This window comes from Ambystoma mexicanum, chromosome 1q (genome assembly GCF_040938575.1).
Source record: "Ambystoma mexicanum isolate Mex_15411 chromosome 1q, UKY_AmexF1_1, whole genome shotgun sequence".
Classification (NCBI taxonomy): Eukaryota; Metazoa; Chordata; class Amphibia; order Caudata; family Ambystomatidae; genus Ambystoma; species Ambystoma mexicanum.
In genome coordinates, this window is record NC_090922.1 from 919,108,778 (window position 1) to 919,130,728 (window position 21,951).

Consider the following 21,951-nt stretch of genomic DNA (forward strand, 5'->3'; position numbering starts at 1 on the left):
GACAGTTGATTTATTACTCAGAGAACACTTATAATTCTCACTTTGTCCTATTACTAAGCACTAACGGATCGCATATTGTCATAATTTCCAGCCATTTTACAATTGACTTGTTTCCATGGTTTTGCTTCAAATACACAGTGTTAAATTGAAAGTGAGTATTACTAGCACATTTCAACTCCATATGCTTTCAGGGCAATGAATATTTAAATCCTTGGCAATAATTGTAATAGCACAGTGATTTTCAACACGCCAATCACACAATGTTGCAGTAATCAATTTCATCTAACATCTTGTTAGGTCTGTAACACAGGGGGTCATCAACATTGATCAGAAGAAAAGGGCGATACTTGTTATTGATGAACAGCCCATGCCTCCAGATATTTCGATGGTATTACCCATACATTGTTATATTCAAGGTCCAGGGAATGTAGTTATCTGTCACTACCTGATAGCCATGGCCAGCTTTTATTGGCTCAGCTTTTATTCTATTTTCGTGCATGCTTTTGGTGGCCTTGCAATCCAATTGTGGTTAAGATAAGTGAGTAATCCTTTGAGCTATACTCCCATCAGACCCCTCATTTTCCTCTTACCCCATTCTCCTCCTTTATATACCTTCTACCATAAGCCATTTTTAAACCATTCAGCATGAGCTATCATCTATGCAATACCAATTGGTTTAAGATGCTTATGTAGATAGCAGTGACAACAAATATTTATGAGGGCAGCACCCTGCACTGGTAGGGCCGCTGGTCTGCCTCTGTTGGTCGTTGACCACTTCTGTGTCTCCAACCCTATATAATGTGTTTACGAATCCTCTCTTCGATTACCTCGACTATTTGGGTGTCACCTCCACCAATTATGCGGATGATGCCCTAATACTCATCCCTATCACCGGAGACCACAAAGCGGACTCTAAAGCACTTAATGACATCTACCTCGTCATACAACATAGAACAGATCTTTTGCAGGGAGGCGGTCAATGACCAACACATGCAGCACAGCACACAGAGACTGCCTGGGAATACCAGGTACTGTAGACCTTGTTGTGCTCCATAATTAGTACCTGTGCAACTTCTCAATAGTTTTTCAAATTTTATTATGATTCATAAGCACATTTGAGGCTTAAAAGAAAGGCATTTTTGTGTTGGTCGTCGACATTCTCCCCACCTCCGTGCAACAGACATAGGATGGATGGAGTGAAGTTATCCTACCAGACAAATGAGTCCTGAAAGGACCCACAGGTCTTGTATATCTTGCCTGATTGGGTGATGAGCATGGTATCATGTTGTCAGTGGCTATTAATCCTACCACTTCTAAAGCCTATGGCCACACCATACAGAATGTGCCAAATCTTGTGTGATCGTAAAGCGAAGCAGTGTAGGGCCTGATTATTACCTGGATGGGAGACTGCCTGGGAATACCAGGCGCTGAAAGCATTTTTCTGCACCATGATTAGTAACTGTGCCACTTCATACATCTTCTGTCACATTATTTAAGACAGGTGTAATTCCTGCCGGAAAATTATAAAAGTAACAATATATTTAAGTGATGGTAGTACCCAGCACCTGCATTAATGGTCGAAGTTTATTGTGCCCTAGTGGGAAATGGGCACATACATGATTTACTGCTGCAAAATGGTTCTGTGTAGTGTTGGCAGCCTAGTCAATTACCAGAGAACTGCTTGTATCTTAGGTCTTTTTTTAGAACTTTTATTGAAAATTGTGGCGGAAAATGCACCATTTCCACTCCTCATTTCAAAAAAGCGTTTTGCCGGGCGCAGAACCTCCTAAGTGCCCCCTTTCTTGAGTGGGGCTCTCTCACTGCGCTCACTCGCTCCCGCTTCGCTGGGAAAGAAATGCCCCACCACTGTAAAAGTTCACCAGCCACCACTGGTCTTACTTAGCCATTCATCCTTCCGAGTTGGTGAAAGTGATGGAAAACAGAGACAATAGTGGTTTCAGGCATTATATGAAAATAGAACTATTATTATTGGACGTGGCCCTTGGTTGCTTCGGTGCGTTTTCATTTCCTTTAATAAAGTAACAAACAAATGCACCCAATGCTTTTCACACACATTAAAATGACCCATGTGAGAAACATTGGAAGAACATGCAGCGACTATTGGAATAAAAGTGTTCGAAATTGGAAGTTGCAGTGCATCTCCTCGTGCCATACACGTATGGACAGGTGTTCGCGTCCAGCAGCGTTTTGACCGTACTGTCTCAATAACTGACCTACACGCCTCTCTGTCCGTGATATGTATGCTTCTGTTATTTGTGTATTTAAAACATGATCACCAATTCCCTTACAATGCCAGAATAAAATCACCACAGTGGTAGTCATTAGCATATGGGAGCCTGGGATGGCTTGCAGACAGTAATTATTACTCTTGAAAGGGCCAAAGGTTGCTTATATCTTGAGCATTATTAATAGAAATCCAATGTTTATGAATATAAATGATGGCACATTTATGTTTAATTGAAGCTCCATGCTTCATCTATTATGTACTTGGCCATGCTTTCTGGCAAGACTTGGAGTGCTATTGCATATATTTAATGCATGATATAGCATCTAAATAACACCAGTAATTCGCTATGGGTAGCAACACACGGGCATGAACAAGAGATTCTTCCAAAGTAACTTGTGACATTGCTGTGAATGATGAGCATTCACGCTGAGCTCATACACTGCAGTGAAAGAAAAACAGTGCTGAGTTTGGAATTATGGTGAAGCCCGGTGCGAGTCAAGGGCGGTGCTTCGTTTTTGAATCTACGCTGTTTTGCTGCTGTGGCTCTGTCTGGTCTGGACTATAGACCATTGGAGTGGAGTGGAGTGTGAGCCACAGCGTTTCCACAGCGTTTTCCTCTTACTTGGCGACTTTTGGAAAACTCGAAAAACTCGAAGCTTGCGCTTGCAGGACAGAAAAGGAGTCTTTCTCCTTTAAGGTTTCCTGAGCGGCAAGCCACGCCCCCTGGAGCCAGGAAGTAAAACGAAGAGCCCTGAGCCCTTGCGGCGTGAAGCCCGGTGCGAGTCAAGGGCGGTGCTTCGTTTTTGAATCTACGCTGTTTTGCTGCTGTTTGGCTCTGGAAGGCATCGGAAAGTAATCGTCGCGGAGCCCGGCAGTAAAGATCGAATCTGCCCAGTCCGCCCTACTACGCTTCTGAACAGCTGAGCGTCTGAGATATCTGGGGTTGACTAATAAGCGTAAGGGGCTCGGTTCAGATGGATCCATCTCCAGGCGAGGAGACATCAGGCGTGGGAGCACACACGCGAAATCGGCTGCGGAAGCAGATTTCTAAAAAGGAGCAAGGTAAGACAAACGCACTCAATCTCACGTTAAATACGTTGCCCCAAAAGGCAGAGCTGCGTGCCTTTGATCGCCCAGTGGAGACATCTTCAGAGACTCTGAATGATGGTTCTCCTAGCACTTTACAAACTGAATCTCCAGTCTGTCTATTATTGCCATCATCTATTACATCACCACCCTCAACGACAGCTGCGATAGCAGAGGTTGTAGTCGCAACAGAGGGAAGAGCGGGAAGAGTGGGAGAGGAAGTGGGAGCTGGAACTGACATCTCGCCTGTATTGGCGCTACCTGAGGCGAATAACAAAACTCACTACGCCTACACAGACACAAACTCTGAAATGGCCCATCAGCAAAGAGCAAACTTTAATGGGCAACCGGTAATGCTCCCGGTATCCGAGATTAAAGGTCCAATGTCTGCAGAACGTCAAAAAGAGCACAATGAACACAGTAAGATTGAATATTCAACATGCCCGCCTGCTCTCCCTACAATTGTGCGAATCGATTTGCCAGAACATCCTCCAACAGTATACCTAGACGCCTCTGAGTCCTTCTCATTTGATATCACTGATGCAGATCTATTGGCAATGCGGTCCCCATCAGTTGGAAGTCTAAAATCTCCCGAAAAACAATCTGATGATATATCAAATAACACAGTGGCGTTGCATGGTCACTCTAGTTTACGAGAGTTTCAAGGATCAGCAAAATTATCTGACTTGAGGCCTCCCATTCAAAAAGAAGCTTCTCAATTGCATATAACTACGCAAGAAACAACATGCACTGCGGAAAAAGTAGTTAGACGCACATCCACGGACGCAAATAGCAATGCTGCACCTGCTGCCGGGGCAAGGTGTGGAAACAACAAGTTAAAATCACAGTTGACACCAAACGTGAATACATCCATGTCCTTCGACATTGCTGCGCGAGAAGCACGGCTAACTGCCCGTCTCAAATCAGATTTCAATCTAATGCGCGAGCGCTTAAATGAAAGCTTTTCAGCCAACAATGCCAATGATCAAACACCTGGTTGCATGGCAAGCACTCTACGTAAAGAAGCAAAACATACTTTAAAAAAAAAAACACCTTCCTCACCATATCTCGGTTCCACAGTAAGCCAACTGAACCTAGATGCTCTAGACGCCCATCAACAAATCAACCGACAGGAAAAAATGGAACGCAAAAAACACGATGAACACAATGAAAATCAGATAGAAAACAACTCGACCGAAAATGGGCCATCGGACCAAAACGAAACTAAAAGCCCTGAAAATCACATGATCAGCAAAGGAAACATCTCCATCGCAGCCGGAATTCAGATCCATAACAATGTCCTAGCGGCCACTTCAATAGCACTCATGCCATTCATGAAATTATATGAGTCAATAAAAGAATCGGTACAGGACCAAAACGCCATTCTAACAATGTTAAACAACAAACTGTTGACTTTAGAAAAGGGAAACCAACATCTATGCAATCGTCTGGACCTTGAGGCTGCGTCGACCCACCAATGGCACTCTCGTCTAAATGAAATCACACGACGGGAGGCACACGAAAAATTAGATCTTGCTGAAGCCTTAGTAGAGTGCACCAAGTGGCTTAGACATAATGTTACAGTACAACCACTCACCAAATTAATGAGAGCGCCTATCGTAGGCAAACTGAGTCATGTTGATCATGAGAAGATGCCTAAACAACAAGAGAATCATGATTCCCCACATAAACAACAAATCAACCTGGAGGAAAAACTCACAGACATTGCGACTAGCGGTGACAAAATAGCAAACAAAAATAAGGAAAACAACCAATTCAAGAAAACAATGCTCCCTAGCGTTGAATCTGGGACCAAAATAAACAATAGAATAAGCTCTGCTACTTCAACTGAAGCCCAAAGAAGATCTACCATTCAAAAAGAAGCTGCTGAGGTGACAGTTGGCGTAAAGCAGAATGAAATGCCACCTATATCACTGATCACACTGGTGAACCAAGCAGCACCAACGGAGAAGAAAATCTCTTTTGACATTTTTTCGGGCACAGCAAAAACCATACAAACAGCAAAACCAGTAGAGAAATTGAAAACAACTCAATCCACTACCTCGAAAACTCAAAAGAGTAGTTCGGCTATAAAACGTCCACGAACAAACGAGGCAAAAAAATGTATAAGAAACTTGAACACACCGCCGCGACCAGTGATACAAAAATCTAAGGTTGTGGGGGAAAAAAATGACGCGCATGAAAATGTTAGGCCGGATACTGTTTACCGCATAAATAACAAAGAACCACCCATCAAACGTAGAAGAGACGACATCAGTCCGTCGGAAGATCGATCCACAGAAGAGGAAATTGATCTTTGCGATCTATCAACCTACTCTGTCAACGACGAACAAGATCGCAATGATGTTTCCAAGGCACACGACCCGTCAGAAAAAGAACAGATCACTTTAATACCATCTAGAAGAGAAGAAAGAGATGTACACTCAGATCGCTATCCTTTAGGCCCAGCTGGGCGACTGCCAAAAGAAGTTGAAAAACGGCGAGAAACTCTTGGAACGAAAAAGACAGAAACAAACAGACGCTCCCAAAGCTCACCTGGAAATTCATTACTAAATCTAAACCCGAAACTTACAAAGGCCCAAACCAAAAATCTAAATCAATCTGGCACACTACGCAGAAGCAACAACCCGATTCATTATACAGGTAGTCTAGACAAACTGGAGCTCGAAAATATTCTAGAGGAAAAAAACGAAATAAACCTCAACAGAACAAATGTGATGAAGCTGTTACATAGTATACCTGCCTTGAGGAATATCCGATCTGACGATATTAATATCGTTGAATACAAAAAAGAATCCAGATCAGATTGGGTAATCCTGCATATGCAATCCAAAACAGTAGCACGCCCTATTCTTGACGCAAAAGAAGACCTACTGTTCTATGGATTTAATCTAACCACAGCAATCGATTCTCCAGTTTCAAACAAATCGACACAGGGAAAAGACCATCACATAAAGACACTTACTACAAAAAGAGAAGACCTGAGAAACCAACTTAAACAACACTCATCTCAGGCCTCCGAAACAAATAGACGAAAAAACAATGTATAGGATGACGGAGGGTCCAGACAAGTGACCCAACTATTAACAACTTGGAACACCAGAGGATTTGCTCACCTATTCCGTGAAGGAAGAGAGCTAGACATCAGAAGCCTGTTTATTTGTTTCCAGGAAACTTGGCTCAGAAAGACACCCTCCTGCGACGGATATACAACATACTTAAACGAAGCAGGCAAAAACGCACTGGGAAGGCCTTTCTCCGGCCTTCTTGCCATGATAAAAAATTCATCAGGATGGAAAGTAATCGACATCCAGAACCCAAATTTATTTGTTCAAGCAATCACGCTTGAAGCGTTGCCCCACACTATACACGGACTAAAAGGAAAACAACATCTGATGCTGGTAAACACTTACTGGAATCCCGCAATGATTACAGATGATGACTATTTGAGGTCAATAACTACCCAAATAGATAATTGCCATGCAGCATTTGTCGCACCATTCATACTAATCTGCGGAGATCTAAACTTTTCTTGGTTCAAAACACCTAACCAATCCGATATGGACACTACACAAGTGATCCCATCTGAAAGGTCGGATCGGAGCACAAAATGGACACACGAAATATCTGCTCGTAATTGTGTGTTGCTAAATGGGAGTACAAAAGGAGATATCCCTGCTGCAGCAACATGGCAACGTGGTGGCCTATTTAAAACCTTACACTACATATGGGTATCGGATAACTTGCATGCCTTGATCTCTGATTTACAAGTAAGGCAACAGCCCAATAGTGATCATAACCCACTTATTCTATCATGGTTTACGAGCTTAACAACAACGCTACAATGTTACCCCACGGAATTAGACATCAACTCCTCACTAAACCGCTTAAAAATAAACAATAAGCAAATTGACAAAATAACCTTAGCCTTTACGGAGGCATGCTCCACAAATTCACACATAGAATATACTCCTTTCCTGGATCCGCATAGAAATACAAACAAGAAAACGACGAGAGACCACACCCATCCATTTAGCCCAGCACTAAGTGAAGCAAAAAAGCTACTCGCCAGTGACTTAAAAAAAATTAAAAGCTAACGGAGGGACAAACCTATCACAACATTTAGCCACCAGGCGTCAAAAATATCGAAATTGGCTGAAATCGTTCAAAATCATTCGAAGACAAGAACAAGCTGAACTAATGCTGCGTCTTTTAATTCAAAAAGACAGCTCCAATATTTGGAAAATAATAAACAATGGTTGCCTGACTCAACCCAATTACTTAGCAAATGGCGTGAATGCATCCTCCTGGATAACTCATTATGATACTGTTTTTAATAATATTGGCGATGTTAAAACCTCAAATCTAAAAACAGATCAATATATCTGGGATGTAAAAGAATCACTCGAGAACATCTCACACGCAATTCAAAAGCTAAAATCTTCACGTGCCGCTGGCCCTGATGGAGTATCTAACATCATGCTCAAAACAAATATAGCAAGCTGGACAAAGTTCATCAAGGTGCTATTCGACCAGATTGCCCGAACATCTAAAATTCCTTGTTCATGGACAAAAGCAATAATCGTTCCAGTGTTTAAAAGAGGAAACAAAGACGATCCTGCAAACTATCGCCCCATAGCCTTGCTTGACACTATGGGGAAGATATTTGCCACATTCCTCCAAGAAAAAATTGAAAGGTGGGCAAAACTGAATAAGATCTACGATGAGAGACAAACTGGATTCACCAAAGGAGTCGGAGTGGAACTTAATTTAGTTCTACTAAATCTAGCTAAACTAAATGCAATAAAACAGAAAAAAGGGTTGTATTTAGCGTTCATCGATCTAAAACAGGCCTTTGATTGCATAAACCGGAATCTGCTGTGGCACAAACTAAAAAAATGGGGATGTCCCAACGAACTACTAGCCCCATTAGTGGCACTACATACCAAAACCAGTATCCGCGTGCGTCTAAATGCTGAAGGAGAACTAACCGATGAAATAAAAACCACACAGGGGGTGAAGCAAGGATGCCCACTAGCAGCCACTCTGTTTAAACTTTTTATCTCAGATCTACCAGAAGCTTTTGCTCTAACGAGGTGCTTTCCCCCAAAAATCAACGGCACACACGTAACACATATAATCTATGCGGATGACATAGTGCTGCTTGATTGCACCGAAATAGGCCTACAACGATCACTAACAGCTTTGCAAACCTACCTAACAGAAAACCATCTAAGGATAAATGCAAACAAAACGCAAGTGATGGTTCTTGGAACAGGAAACAAGTTAAGAAAACCGAGGTTTAACTGGCATATCGACAAAGAAATATTAGCAAAAACAGAAGCCATCCGATATCTGGGTGTTTCATTTAATGATTCAATAAGAGAGTGGAGCTGGACAAATGACATCATCCAGCGCATGAAAATGTTTGCCCTGCAAGGTCGTAAACTACATTTAAACTACGGGAAATTCTCACTCCAACCCATAATGACCTTTTACTTACAGAAAGTGATACCAGCAATATGTTTTGGGAGCGAAACAGGGTGGAATATCAGGAAAAGCCTATGGGCACAAGTTGAAGGTTGCTTTTGGCGCAAAGTCCTCCAATTACCACACTGTGTCTCAATGGTGGCTGTGAGACACGAACTTGGCCTTGACTCCCTGCACTCTACCATACAATGGAAATCCATATTATTGCTAAGAAAATTCAGAATGATGCCGGTAGCAACCACCTACACAATCTTGGCTAACAAAAAACCTGACGCATCTGCATCTATGCTAAAAAGCTGGGAAGAAAATCTATTAAACATCCTGGAAGACGCAAACATAAAAATGCCTCTGGTGCTACAGATGCCAAAACAGGCTAAAACAAAATTCATGCAAGCCAAGTGGATTAAAAACGCGGAAAGGCGAGCAGCACTATCCACTGGACTAGACTTTGGATTGTGCGCACAGGAAAGAGGTAACCTACCGAAATATCTGGCCAAGTTTCCCTCTCAATATCATCGGAATCAATTTTTAAGGCTTCGCCTTAACTTGTCCAACACCAAGCTATATAAAAGAAGAATAAAAGATCCCACGACAACTGATGCAAACTGTCGCTTCTGTAAGCAGGAACCTGAATCTATTAAACATCTCATAATCGAATGTACACAAATCACTGAACAGCGCACTCTTCATCTCGAACGCTATGCCCCTAAAAACGGCAACATGAAAGAATGGTGGTCGTATCTGATAACAGGAAAAAATGCACAACTAACCTGCAATGTGATTAACTTTATGGACATGCTACTGACATAAACTACTGCAAATCATTAGCTCGCCAAAAACATGGTTTACTTCAGTTGATCCATTATGCCCACGCTCGCCTAACTTAAAGGAAAAATGGAATAATGGCCTGACGTGGGCTAGGGAGTATAAATGAACTGAATGTGACAAAAAAGTTTGTTTTTCTTTACAAAACTAAAGTCAATAAATAAAAAAAAAAAAAAAAAAAAATTATGTTGAATACTTGATGTTCTATTCAATCATATTTTTAATTATCAACAGGGGCATAGCAACGATGTGGGGAGGGGCGAAGGGGTTTGTCCCCCTTTCACTCTTCTGCAGGGGAATACCATCCGACTTAATCCGCCCTGTGGAAGGGGAAGATGCATTGGGTATAGATGGCAGGCAGTGGTCGAAGGGGGACGGAGCGGTTGGGAGCGGTGCGCCACTACTTTTTTTTCTAAATGAAGTTGTACTGTTCGTATACTTTTATTTAAAAAAAATAAAATGTTCCGGTTTGGTTTCGTTTTAAAATAAAAGTGTAGGAAGAAGTTGAAATTTGCACTTCAGTGCACTGCACTGAACGCTGCCTTAAATTTGTTTAGGTGTTTGTCTGGCGTGTGGGGGTTGAGGAGTGGTGGCGATGGGGTTTGTAAGGGGGTGGGGACAGGCCAGCAGGGAGCATAGTTCCACCTCTTCTTTTCATACACTTCGACCAGTGGTGGCAGGCAGGTGTGATGGGCCTATTCCTTTTCACGTGCTGTCCTGAGTCACTGCTAAAGACTCCAGCTGTTATCAGCATAAACAGATTGTGCAGCTTCCGCTCGGACAACTAACCTCCCCTTCCATAGCTGAAGGGCGTAGGAGGTGGTGTCCTTTTGGAAAAAGCTAGTTTGCAAACTGTGCTGTTCGAAGTGTTGGCATAACTTGCTGTGTTTGCGTTAATCTATGTGGCAATCTGGTCAGCATACACTGGCAAGTGTCTACGTTTGAGAGAATGGGCCTCATTACGAGTCAGTCGGTCCGAAAATAACGATGGTGGTGGTAAACCCGCCGCCACCGTTGTTTCCGGACCGACTGATCTCGAGTTCTGCAGGCGGGAGGTGTCATTCCCGCCAGGTCTGACCTGGCGGGTTTAACACCACCCGCCTGCAGGTGGACGTGGAAACACCGGCACCATCAGATGATGCTGGTGTTTCCACTTCCCCATTGGGGATTAACAGAATTCGCCTCCGGAATTACGGGGTCACCGGGGTTGTAATGTCCCGGTGATTCCGGCAATCATGGAGGCGGAATGGTAAAACGAGTCCGGCGGTAATCTGCTGGAATTTCCGGCACGGTTACTGCCGGACTCGTAATGAGGCCCAATGTGTTGGCCCCTGCCTGTGGGCCTGGCACGCAATTTAATAACACAAACACACGGAGCCAGTGCCAACTTCAACCTCTCTTTATTCTTACTCTTACATGAATGCCCCTTCCTCCATTTCCCTTCCCCTTCCTCCCTCCTCCCTCTTCCCACTCCCTCCCGACCTGGCGTGCTCTCTTTTCTTAAAGGGCTCGCTCTTCATTCACCCACAACAGCATGCTGTTTAATATTCTAAAGTGATAGCATGGGGAGAAGGTGCTGTTTTGCATTTTCTACCAAGCGAAGTAGTTGCAAATGTACACTGTTAATGTAGCCCACAACAGAAAGTGTGCTGCATTTGATATCATGATTCTGATCAATATGCAAACAGCAGCAACATTATTTGCCATGTGTAGAATTTGCAATGCCAAGAGAAAGACGCATAGAAAGGTTATTTGAGGGAGTGATGAGTAGTAGAGTGGCCCAAATATAAATCCAAAGGGAAATCCTTTTTTCCCGATCAATGACATGATGGAAATTATAAACTATAAACGTCGAAGTGGGGATGGCAAGTGCAGTCGGCAGTCTGGACTTTGCTGCTGGGGTCTCTTTCACCCAGGTGTCTTTGCTTGCAGCACGGTTTGAAAGAGGGAGCGCAGGTCGGAGCGCAGCAATGAAGTGAGGGTGGCCATTTTGAGGTGAAAGGTGGTAGTAAGTAGGTTGTTTTTGGTCTGTTTGTGAAAAATGATTTTAACCATTGCAGTGCAGAGTTGTGAATACCAGATTCTTGGAGTCTCTTGATTAAGGTTATGACATGATATGATAGGTTATTTATAACAAGCTTAATACCCAGAGCTTTCTAAGCGCGGACCCAGGGATCGAGCCTGTGTTTCTCTGCGTCGCCTTGCTTCCAAGACGAGCATGGTGCCCCTGAGCTATCCTCCCGAGACTGTGTGGTTGATGGTACTGAAAGCTGCTGATATACCATAAGCCATTATTCTACTACATATGTTGTTGTCAGTATTCATGTTAAGGCTGTCCAATATATACAGCATTGCTGATTCTGTTGCCCTCGTTGGTCTGAAACCTACTTGTTGATTGTTCCATTTGTCAATTTGTATCAATATGGTGGAGGAATTCTTTGCATATATAGCTTTCCAGGATTTTGCTAGGATAGGGTTGGTTGGATATGGGCCTGTAGTTAATTTGATCATCTGATTTTTCCTCCTCATGGTCTAAAAGCAGTTTATCAAATGCAGCTTTACAAGGCATGGCAACATTCCTATTATTAGCAAAAGATTCATCCATCTTTGAAAGTAGAGTGCTGGGGCCTCTTTAGTGAGTGGGTTTTTGCACACGTCAGGTGGTCATGGGTTATTGGGTGAATCTGCCTAATTATTCTCCTTAGTTTGATGAAGGTTTCTTGTGAAATTGTCCTGAAGTAGTTGAGTTCTGGTGGCAGTGTTGGGTTTCCTGAGTCTGGTATGTTGTTGATTGTGTTTGTGGTAGTTGTTGCCCTTTAGATTGCCTTTTATTTTGCTTCTGAAATGTTGTCGCATAGCTTTTGGAAATGTACAGACATGTTACTGCACCTGGAAGGAAGCTGACGGTTATAATGGAGCCGCTACTGGGTACCCTATCTCACTATGAGACTCCTAAGACTCCTAAGAAATGGGAACCATGTTTCTCAAATACTACCACCTGCTGCCTTATACTTCTTATTGGAATGTCTCCACCTCTATTCTGTGAAATCGTCTTCAAGCTTATTTAATTTGTCTTTCATTTGTCTTGTCTCTTCCCTATCTTCACCACACTACTCACTTTTAATAATGAGCGAGTTGGTAAGCTACATGTGGTTTAGCTGGTGTTCCTCCTTCTGCACCTTCAATATCTGCCAAAATGTTTGCAGCCTTCCTTGATCATGGCCATCTTTTTCCCCTATAATTTTACATCATCCAAAGTGTGGCTATTATTATTAGCTGCCAATACTTTTTGTTACAATCAGCGCTCCAGATAAGAGTTGGAAGTGGGAGTATTTTACATCCTATTTTTTAAAACTGCTAAAATGTTTTTTTAGGGAGTAAAAAGGTAAGTTCAATTCCCAATGGGAGTATTTAATAAGCGAATAAAATGTTTTAACTGAAAAACGGAAAATACACCTAGTTATTTATACACATCAAAAGATACATGTTTACTTCTTTTGATCAGGCAATTATAACAGTAGTTTCTTCCTGTAGTACTATGTGAACTAAAGATCCAAAAATGTCCATATAGCTTTACGAGTGAAAGCAGCACATGTCTGTTCCCTATTTATTTGTTGGGAGTATTTTTACTACCTATTTTATGTTTTGGGATTATTTGCCTATTTTTAGGGAGTAAAAGTAGCCAATACACAATATATCTGTAGAGCTGGTTATGATTAAGTGTCTCTGGATGATATTTGATTATAATGTGACTTTACAAGCATGCACCTATGTCTGTGTCTCTCTTCGGAGCTGGACCACCCATCTTGGTGATCCATTTAGTATTACACTCCCCAAACTTCCACTCGAATTGGGTGAAATAGTGGCAGAGTTTGCCTTTCCTTCGAAACACTTCTTTTCCTTGGCACACGCCAATGTCTCCCTCACATTTGAAGCCCATTCTCACCTTGATGGGGCCCATAATGTCAGGTAAATCTGGCATACATGTCTCTTTACATGTTTTTCTCTACCTCGTAGCAAGGGCTTCTCTGCACCACTAGATCCTACCCGGTTCTGACACTCATAACTGAGACCCAGGTCTTGAGCTTCTCTTGAGAGCAAAAGGATGTCCGTCGCTGATCTCTGGAAATCGCAGGTCCAGATTCCCCCTCACTGCTCTGGGTCGAGACTCTCTTATGATATGGAATGATATGGCATTTATAACGCGCCTATACACAAGTGTTTCAAGGCGCGACAAAGAGTACAGGGGACATTGTCCATTCTATACTGGACATCTCCTGAAACCAGTCCTCTTGCACTGATGGCCAGGAATGCTGTGAAATGAAATGCCTCCTTTGAACAATACCACTATCCAAAAGGCACTACTAAAAAAGCAACAGTGTTAAGCCAACAGAATTGCCAAAGACAATTCAATACCAGTCTGTTTGTATGGAAGAAAGTACACCTGATTCAGTAGATCAGAGCAACATCAACATTCTGAAAATATTGTGGCAATAAACCACGAGGTGGCGGGCCGGGGGCATTACCTCGGGCGGTATTGGCCCGCCACCGAGTGGCTTATTGCCATTAGTACCCAGGCCCGTTAGACCGGGGTACTAATTGCTTTTTTTTCAGAACAGAAAAAAAAATGGCAAAAAAATGGCCACCACCATGGAAAGGGAAAACGGAGTCCGTTTTCCCTTTCCATGGCGGCCATCGGGAGCGGACGCGCTGGGAACACAAGTGTTCCCAGCGCATCCGCTCCCGAAAAAAAAGAAGCAGAAGGTAAGTGGGGTTGGGAGGGCGGAAGGGAGGGAGGGGAAGAAAAAAAATAAAACGTACCTGCGTCCCCACTGGGGGACGATGGAAGCCTCCAGCCGTGTGGAGGCACGGAGCTGGGATGGCCCGCTCCGAGTCTCCACACTGCTGGACCCTGCTATCGTTCCCCAGCGGGGACGCAGGAGCAAAAAGGTAAGTGGGGTGAGAGGGAGGGAGGGAAAAAAAAAAAAAATAAATAAAAAAAGCTTACCCGAGTCCCCAGCGGGGGGCGAAGGCAGCCTCTGAGCCGTGGGGAGGCTCGGAGCGGGGATGGCCCTGCTTCAAGCCTCCTCATTGGCTGAGGGGCTGCCACGCCCCCCACCAGGGACAAGGCGGCTGGAATCCCGGCCGAGAATCAAAGGATTCTCGGCCGGGTAATGACCCGGCGAGAGCCAATTAGAATGCTTGTTGCATTCTGATTGTCTCTCGCCGGGTACTAATGATCTATCTTTTGAAATGATGGGGAATTATACAGATTATTTCCAGAATAGAAAACATTATGCGTGCACTAACTTGAAACAATCATTAGAGATTTACTGATATGTTCAGAAGTAATACATCTATTGGACAGTCAAAAATGTATCAAACCACTCAGAAAGGACCCTTTTCCACTTGTGGCAGGAAAGTTTATGTCGGTTACTGTGACCTCAATATATGGTCAACTCACAAGTCCATGTGCACATCAATGCAAAAGGGTAATACTCAAAATAGACAACTCTGACCTGACAAAAAATGGATGGGTGTCCCATTATGAATAAGGGAATATTGTGACATTGGATAATGCAAGTGAACTATTTGGAGATCATTGTTATATAGGCTAGGCCTGGTGTATTTAAGTTTAATCCAGGTTGGATAAAGTTAGAGAGTTGTTAACAAAGCCTTGGTTGAGGAGGCCAGAGAGATATGTATGTGAAATGAAAGGGATGTAGGTGATTATTTCTTATACGAAAATGTCAAATTCGAAAATGACGAATTCGAAATACCCTAATGAAATAATCCCATACGTCACCCCCGCCAGCTATCACCATCCCTCAAACCCCTACAATCCAAACTTACCTCTTTGGCTCACTTACCTGCTGTTCCTCTGCATGGCTCTTTCCCTATTGAGAGGCAGAACTTCTGCCGCAGGGTGCTTTTTTTCCTTCTTTTTAAAAGAATCTGTTATTTGTCACCCACTTTCCTTTTTATGGATGGATACTCCTGCAACTCCGGCCCCCCTTACTCGAAATGTTTTTTTCATTCTTTTTTACAGTGCTGAATTTGTTATTTTCTCATATTTGATTGTTTTTCTCGATTTGTTTTGCACTGGATACCCTATGAAAGTATAAGGACGACGGAAAGTGCGCTGGTAGAGTTGTGCAAGGCATTGGCCCTCATTACGACTCCGGCGTTAACCAATGGCGCTAATAGCGCCATGGTTAACGCCGGTAATTTACCAATTCCGCCAATGGTAAATGGGGAATTACCACCCCATTCCAAGGTTGGCGGGGTGGTAATTCCCCATTTACCATTGGCCCTTCCCCATCCCCCTTTTTGCCCCATAGGGCTAAATGGGACTCGGGAAGGCAATAGTTATGGTACCGCAAATTGTGGTACCATAATTACCTCGAAAGTCCCTTTGCGGGTCCCTACTTTAACGGCTGGTCCAGACCAGCCGTTAAGGTCGGGAGCTGCAAAGGGACCTCGTAATCAGGCGTTAAGGGTTTAACGGCGCCAACATATTTTACGGCGCTGTTAACCCCTTAACGCCAGGTTCGTAATGAGGGCCATTGTGTGTGATCAATGTGAATGTGAAGGACTTCTCTGTGTGTTCTGATTGTAAATTCCCATGTTTTCCAACTTCCTTTGAAAGCATCACTCATTCCAAGAACCTGCCTTATTGTAATCAACAGGTGCCAGTTATCTTACATTCCACCAGTGCTAAATATCAAACAAATGTATTTAGCACCAGCAGCCGTAATGTCTTAAGTTCACTCTGGTACAACAAATGGAGCAAATAAATTTAGCACCCATGTTGCTGCTTGTATAATAGGGAATAGAGCAATAGGTTTTGCCCTGAATCGTTTTATTTAGGGATGTTTTCACTAGGGCCAAAATGAAACTGATTGATGTTTTAACAAGGTTTGCTGCATAACACAAAAAGACATTAAGTGAACATATTCCTTTTTATGTCATGCAGCAAACACAACATAACAAACTGTCTGATGCACGCGTAACATAGTGTAAACTCTTTTGAATATTATGGATTGGGACAAAACCTGTTTGCTCCCTTCTGTGTTAATACCCAAGCAGTAAAACTGGGGCCGAGTTATCGAACTTATATCTGGTGCAAAAGAATGCAGCAAATTCATTTAGTGCTAATGTTGCTGGTTGTATAATGTTAAATTATGAAAACAGTTTTTGTCCCAATCTATATTATCCTCAAAATGGATTCACTTAAGCAAATATGAAGACTTTGGCCCTCATTAGGACCCTGGCGTTACGGGATTAACGGCGCCGTAAAAGGTTGCGGCACCGTTAACCCCTTAACGCCTTACTACGAGGTCCCTTTGCGGCTCCCGACCTTAACGGCTGGTCTGGACCAGCCGTTAAAGTAGGGACCCGCAGAGGGATTTTGAAGGTAATTATGGTACCGCAATTTGCAGTACCGTAATTACCGCCTTCCCCATTCCCATTGAGCCCTATGGGGCAAAAATGTGAATGGGGAAGGGCCAGTGGTAAATGGGGAATTACCGCCCCGCCAACCTTGGAATGGGGTGGTAATTCCCCATTTAACCATGACAGAGTCGGTAAGTTACTGGCGTTAACCATGGCGCAAATAGCACCATTGGTTAACGCCGGGGTCCTAATGAGGGCCTTTGCAAATCTTGTAGGGGAATAACAAAAGAAAATATCATCAGCACAACGTACAGTGAAATACAATCACAGAAATGTATACTGTGAAAAAATGTAAGCAAAGCATATTCCTCCTCATGATACCAAAGGCTAATTTATTTGGGAAGGACGGAGAGTAAATCCACCAGATGCATTGAACAATATGGCCGTTGGCCAGTTAAAATGGGTTGACGACTATACTGAGGTGTCACAGCAGTTGTGTATGCAGACAGTTCATTACCAATGTAATGTGTTCCAGTGCTCATCCAGGTCTGAGGAAACCTCAGAACTGGTTTATGCTTTGTACAGAACTTGTTTTGCACGGCGTAACTCAAAACAAAACAAAAAGGGGTCAAATCGTTTTAAGGACTGTTATGAGTGTAAACAAGCTGTTTACGGACTATGTAATTCTGGCAGTGACGTACAGCTTCAAGGGAAACGAGTGGAGGGAGGATTTGGCACTCTAAGGATGCTCGGAGGGAGCGAGCGCTTTTCATGATTTTGGGTGCGTAGGATTAATCAGTCATGTTACCAGCGTGTGTGCAAACTGTACAAAAGACTATATAATACAGATGCCAGTGACTCAAGTATAGCCAAGCTATGCATGGTCACATGCTATTGTCAGTGTGCTCTGCTTATTTACCAATAGATAACCGGACCTCTCGTGATAAGAGTATTTCCTCAATTCTTCCTTTTTTGGTAATACAGAATTGAGAAAATAGGTTTTGTTCATTCAGTATTATCTTAAAACATTTGCACTAGGACAAAAATTGATTCGATTGTATGGCAATAGAAATTACAAGATTCAAATCTCGGCCATGTTTGATAGGGCAAAGATGCGAAGGAACCTGAAATGCCTGTCAAGGGTGCATTAAGACCTGCCTTTCTGGTGAGGAGAAGGTGAGATGGATAAGAAATAAGTTTTGGTTGTAGTCTGGAAATAAGGGTCACATTGTGTGCAGTATCTACGTAGGCCATGAAGGCGTCACCCAAATTTGACATGAGCTGCAGCAAGTAGTCAACAGATGGCAATACTTTACAAAACCTATACAGCCTTTTCCCCCTAGATGTATCCTTATGTCACAGTGGTGATATGAGAGAGAATGTGTCAGTCGTTCTGGTGGCGGTGGCCACAAGCAAACTCTGTGGCTGAGGTAATGTGAGGCAAAAGGGTTTCCCAGAAGAAGATAAAGAGGCAGTGGAATATGTGTGTGCATTGCAAGGCACCAAGCTTTCGTCACAGCTGAGCAGGAAATAGCTTGTCAGAGAACCCATTGAGCTATTATTAGCTTTGAGCTAATTGACACAACTCAATTTTGAAAGATCCCAGGAATACAACCATAGTGCAAAATGCAGCCCTATTCATTTTTACCATCTTTACATTATACTAATTATGACAACACTTGTTTGAACCATTCCATACCATAAGAGCGGGAAGGAGAGGGGTAACCCTAATCACGATTTTCAAATCCAGAATTCTACTTTTCTATGTTTTTATTATTGCCTCTGGTTCATTGCCTCTATCAACTGGTCTGGCGCAACACTTGCAAAGAGGACCCATCTGTATTCTGACGAACCTGAGAGTGTAAACTCGTCTTTGTGCGTATCCAGCTGAAAAACTGCTGCCACCCACCCACAGCACTCTATACGTGTGCCTTCTGCTGATGAACCTTAAAGCCACACCTTCAAAGAAAGGCATTTATTGAATACTAAGTAGCCGTGTAAATATACATTATTGCCCTATGAAGGCAAGGGTGAAAACGCAGAGTAGCATAGAACCCGGTTATTAGCTGCACTTTGGAAAGCCAACACAGGCACGCCATTAAAGCAAAGCGCAAACGCAGAGTAGCATAGAACCCGGTTATTAGCTGCACTTTGGAAAGCCAACACAGGCACACCATTACAGCAAAGCGCAATGTTCCAGCACAATTCCCTTATGTGATGCAATTCAGCACATACCTACTTTGTGTGAATTTCATTAAAAGTACAGTCATAATAAAAACACAGTGCAAGGCATACCGCTACTCTGAGCAAGTGATAATAGAAGCAGCATACGAACAAAGGCAGAATCCAAACATGGCTCATCTCTACTTTGTACAAATGATAATGTAATCAAAACCTTCAAAACCAGATTCCATATCCAAGTCTCAGTCAAGGGGACACTTTGCAATCATTTCCATCAGCAGTGATACAGGAGGCTCAGACAATGGAGTTGGGCCAACTTTAGCCAGGACATTGAGCTGACCTTGTTCTACCATAGCTATTAAGGCCATCAATTTCCCTTGGCTGCTATGATGATCCCAATGACAGAAAATGACAATTACAGGTACAATGTAGAATGTTTAAAACTTGGTGGTAACACTGGATGAAACCACCCCTAAAACAATCCTGGATTTCACACAGTAATGATAATAAGTCACCAACCTTTTCCCGGGTGCTGATTTACACATTCAAAGTCATTAATTCAGAAGTACCTTTCTCTATGGTAGGCAAGACTTATTTAATTCATCTGTGATGGGTAGAATGCCTCTTTTTATTAGACTCATGTACTTTTTGGTTGCTTTAATGGGTTTTCCCATTTCTTTTTTCCTCCGACTGAGGTTTAATCCCATGCCTGACTAAGCGTGTGGCTCTGGTCTTGTGTCCTCTGATACCTGTTGTAAGTTAGAGGTACTGCAAAGGTAGCCCATAGTGTACCAGAGATGGTACTTTCTCTCTGCTAGTAATGTGGGTAGGCTGGTGGTTGCTTTTACGATTGCGTACAATGGTCCCACTTAGAGGAAAACATTTTATATGGGTGTGTCCTTTTTGACTGCTCCATTTCACAAAATGGAGATTCTCTTTCTTTACCTCAAAGCCCTGATGGGGTCACAGGACTGACCAATGTTCCTCTTTGTGTGTGTTATTTATTTATGTATTTATTTTTATTTATTTAGCATTTGTATCGCACACTAAGCCCTTAGGCTACAAAAGCAGGTGACAAAAAAACAAGCAAGTACAATCTAGAAATTAGATAGGACCTTGGTTTAGATGCTTGGGTTAAAACTATTGTTAGAGGAAGTGGCCACTGTGGTTCTGTATCCCAGAGCTGGGGGTGTAGTCATCTTGGCATCCGTTCTGACTAGTATATGTTACTGCCTGCCTGGCATAGGGTGGATTAATTTCCCTTGTGTGAGAGGCTTTCCTCAGTTCCTGGGTGTGCTTGAAGGCATGGCCTTCAATTGGAAGCCCATCCTTCGTTTGAATAATGCATGGTGTGTGATTGGTTACTGTGTTCATTCACTGACTCCCCAGGGGGATAAAAGCAGAGTCCCTCACCCACTCACCTGCTCTACATTTGGAAACCTGCACCTGCAGCCTAGAAGGCTTGCTACTCGAGGAAGGACTGAAGCTTTGATGCTCCATTGATTCAGACAGCAAAGCTCTGTCTCTCCAGGAACCCAGAAGGAACTGACTGCAACACTCTTTTCCCCTGATCCAGTGAGGCCAACTAGATCACAGCTCCTAATCGAAGGCCTTGTCTCTCTGAAACTCATGACTGTCCCTACATCACCAAACTAGAAACTGGAACCCCTTCACTGCTGGAACCCTGAAAACTCTCTGACCTGACCAGGCTCCAGTCTTGGCACACCTACCCCAGGCATTTTGACACTTGCCCAGTCCTCAAAGCCCATTTCCATGTTACAGAAATTCTAACATTCTGATTGACTTCCCAGTCTAACTTTCATGAATAATTGTGACAAAGAAGCAGCAAAATGGGAGATATTTTATATTGCCATTTACCATATTATGAGGCCACCCAGTGAATGCAGTAGGGGCCTAGAACTGAAAGTATAGGTATATTAGTAACTTTCACACTCACTCCATTTCCCTAGTGTTAGTTAAGTTAAATGCATTTTTTACCTCTCTCTTCTGATATTTGGGACATGATTCCAATGGAGGCCTAATGTCCCCACCTGATAGGGCTGCATGTATCTGAGAAGTTGTCGGCCAGTCTGGATCCAACTCTGAACATGTAGAGATGGATCACGGAATCACTGCTTGCTTGTAATAAAGAGCATGTGAACAGTGGATGCCAGTGTTCTGCAGCACCCTTTATCACAAGCATGAGGTGATATGATATGATATGATAGGTTATTTATAACACACTTAATACCCAGAGGTTTCTAAGCGCAGACCCAGGGATCGAACATGTGTTGCTCCATGTTGTCTTGCTTCCAAGGCGAGCATGTTGCCCCTGAGCTATCCTCCTTGTCCCATAGTTAATGAGTTTCAAAACTACTAAAATAATGTTTAGTGGAGAAACGTTTGGAATAGAAGTTCAAGTAATGTCTGCTCCACATCTTTGATCATTTTGTTTTTATCTCCTTACACAGACGCAGGTAAGCCCAAAGGAAGGTTGGCAAGTGTACAGTTCAGCTCAGGATTCCGATGGCAGATGTATTTGCACTGTTGTGGCACCGGAGCAAAATCTGTGTTCCAGAGATGCCAAAAGCAAACAGCTGAAACAATTACTCGAGAAGGTGAGTTCCTCATATGTAGACTCATGTATCATTGTTTAGTGGTTACATATTAACTACATTTGTGCACTTATTTGATTTGTTCTGCTA

At 43.0% G+C, this 21,951-nt stretch overlaps 1 protein-coding gene across 2 annotated transcripts in view; it reads left to right on the forward strand.

Annotated features, from left to right (window-relative positions):
* OLFM3 (olfactomedin 3) overlaps window positions 1-21,951 on the forward strand; it is an 886,642-nt gene that overhangs the window by 445,602 nt on the left and 419,089 nt on the right. For both annotated transcript variants that reach the window (XM_069641559.1, XM_069641558.1), the window contains exon 2: window positions 21,718-21,864. In XM_069641559.1, coding sequence (XP_069497660.1) covers window positions 21,718-21,864 — 147 coding nt within the window. The remainder of the gene's footprint in view (window positions 1-21,717; window positions 21,865-21,951) is intronic.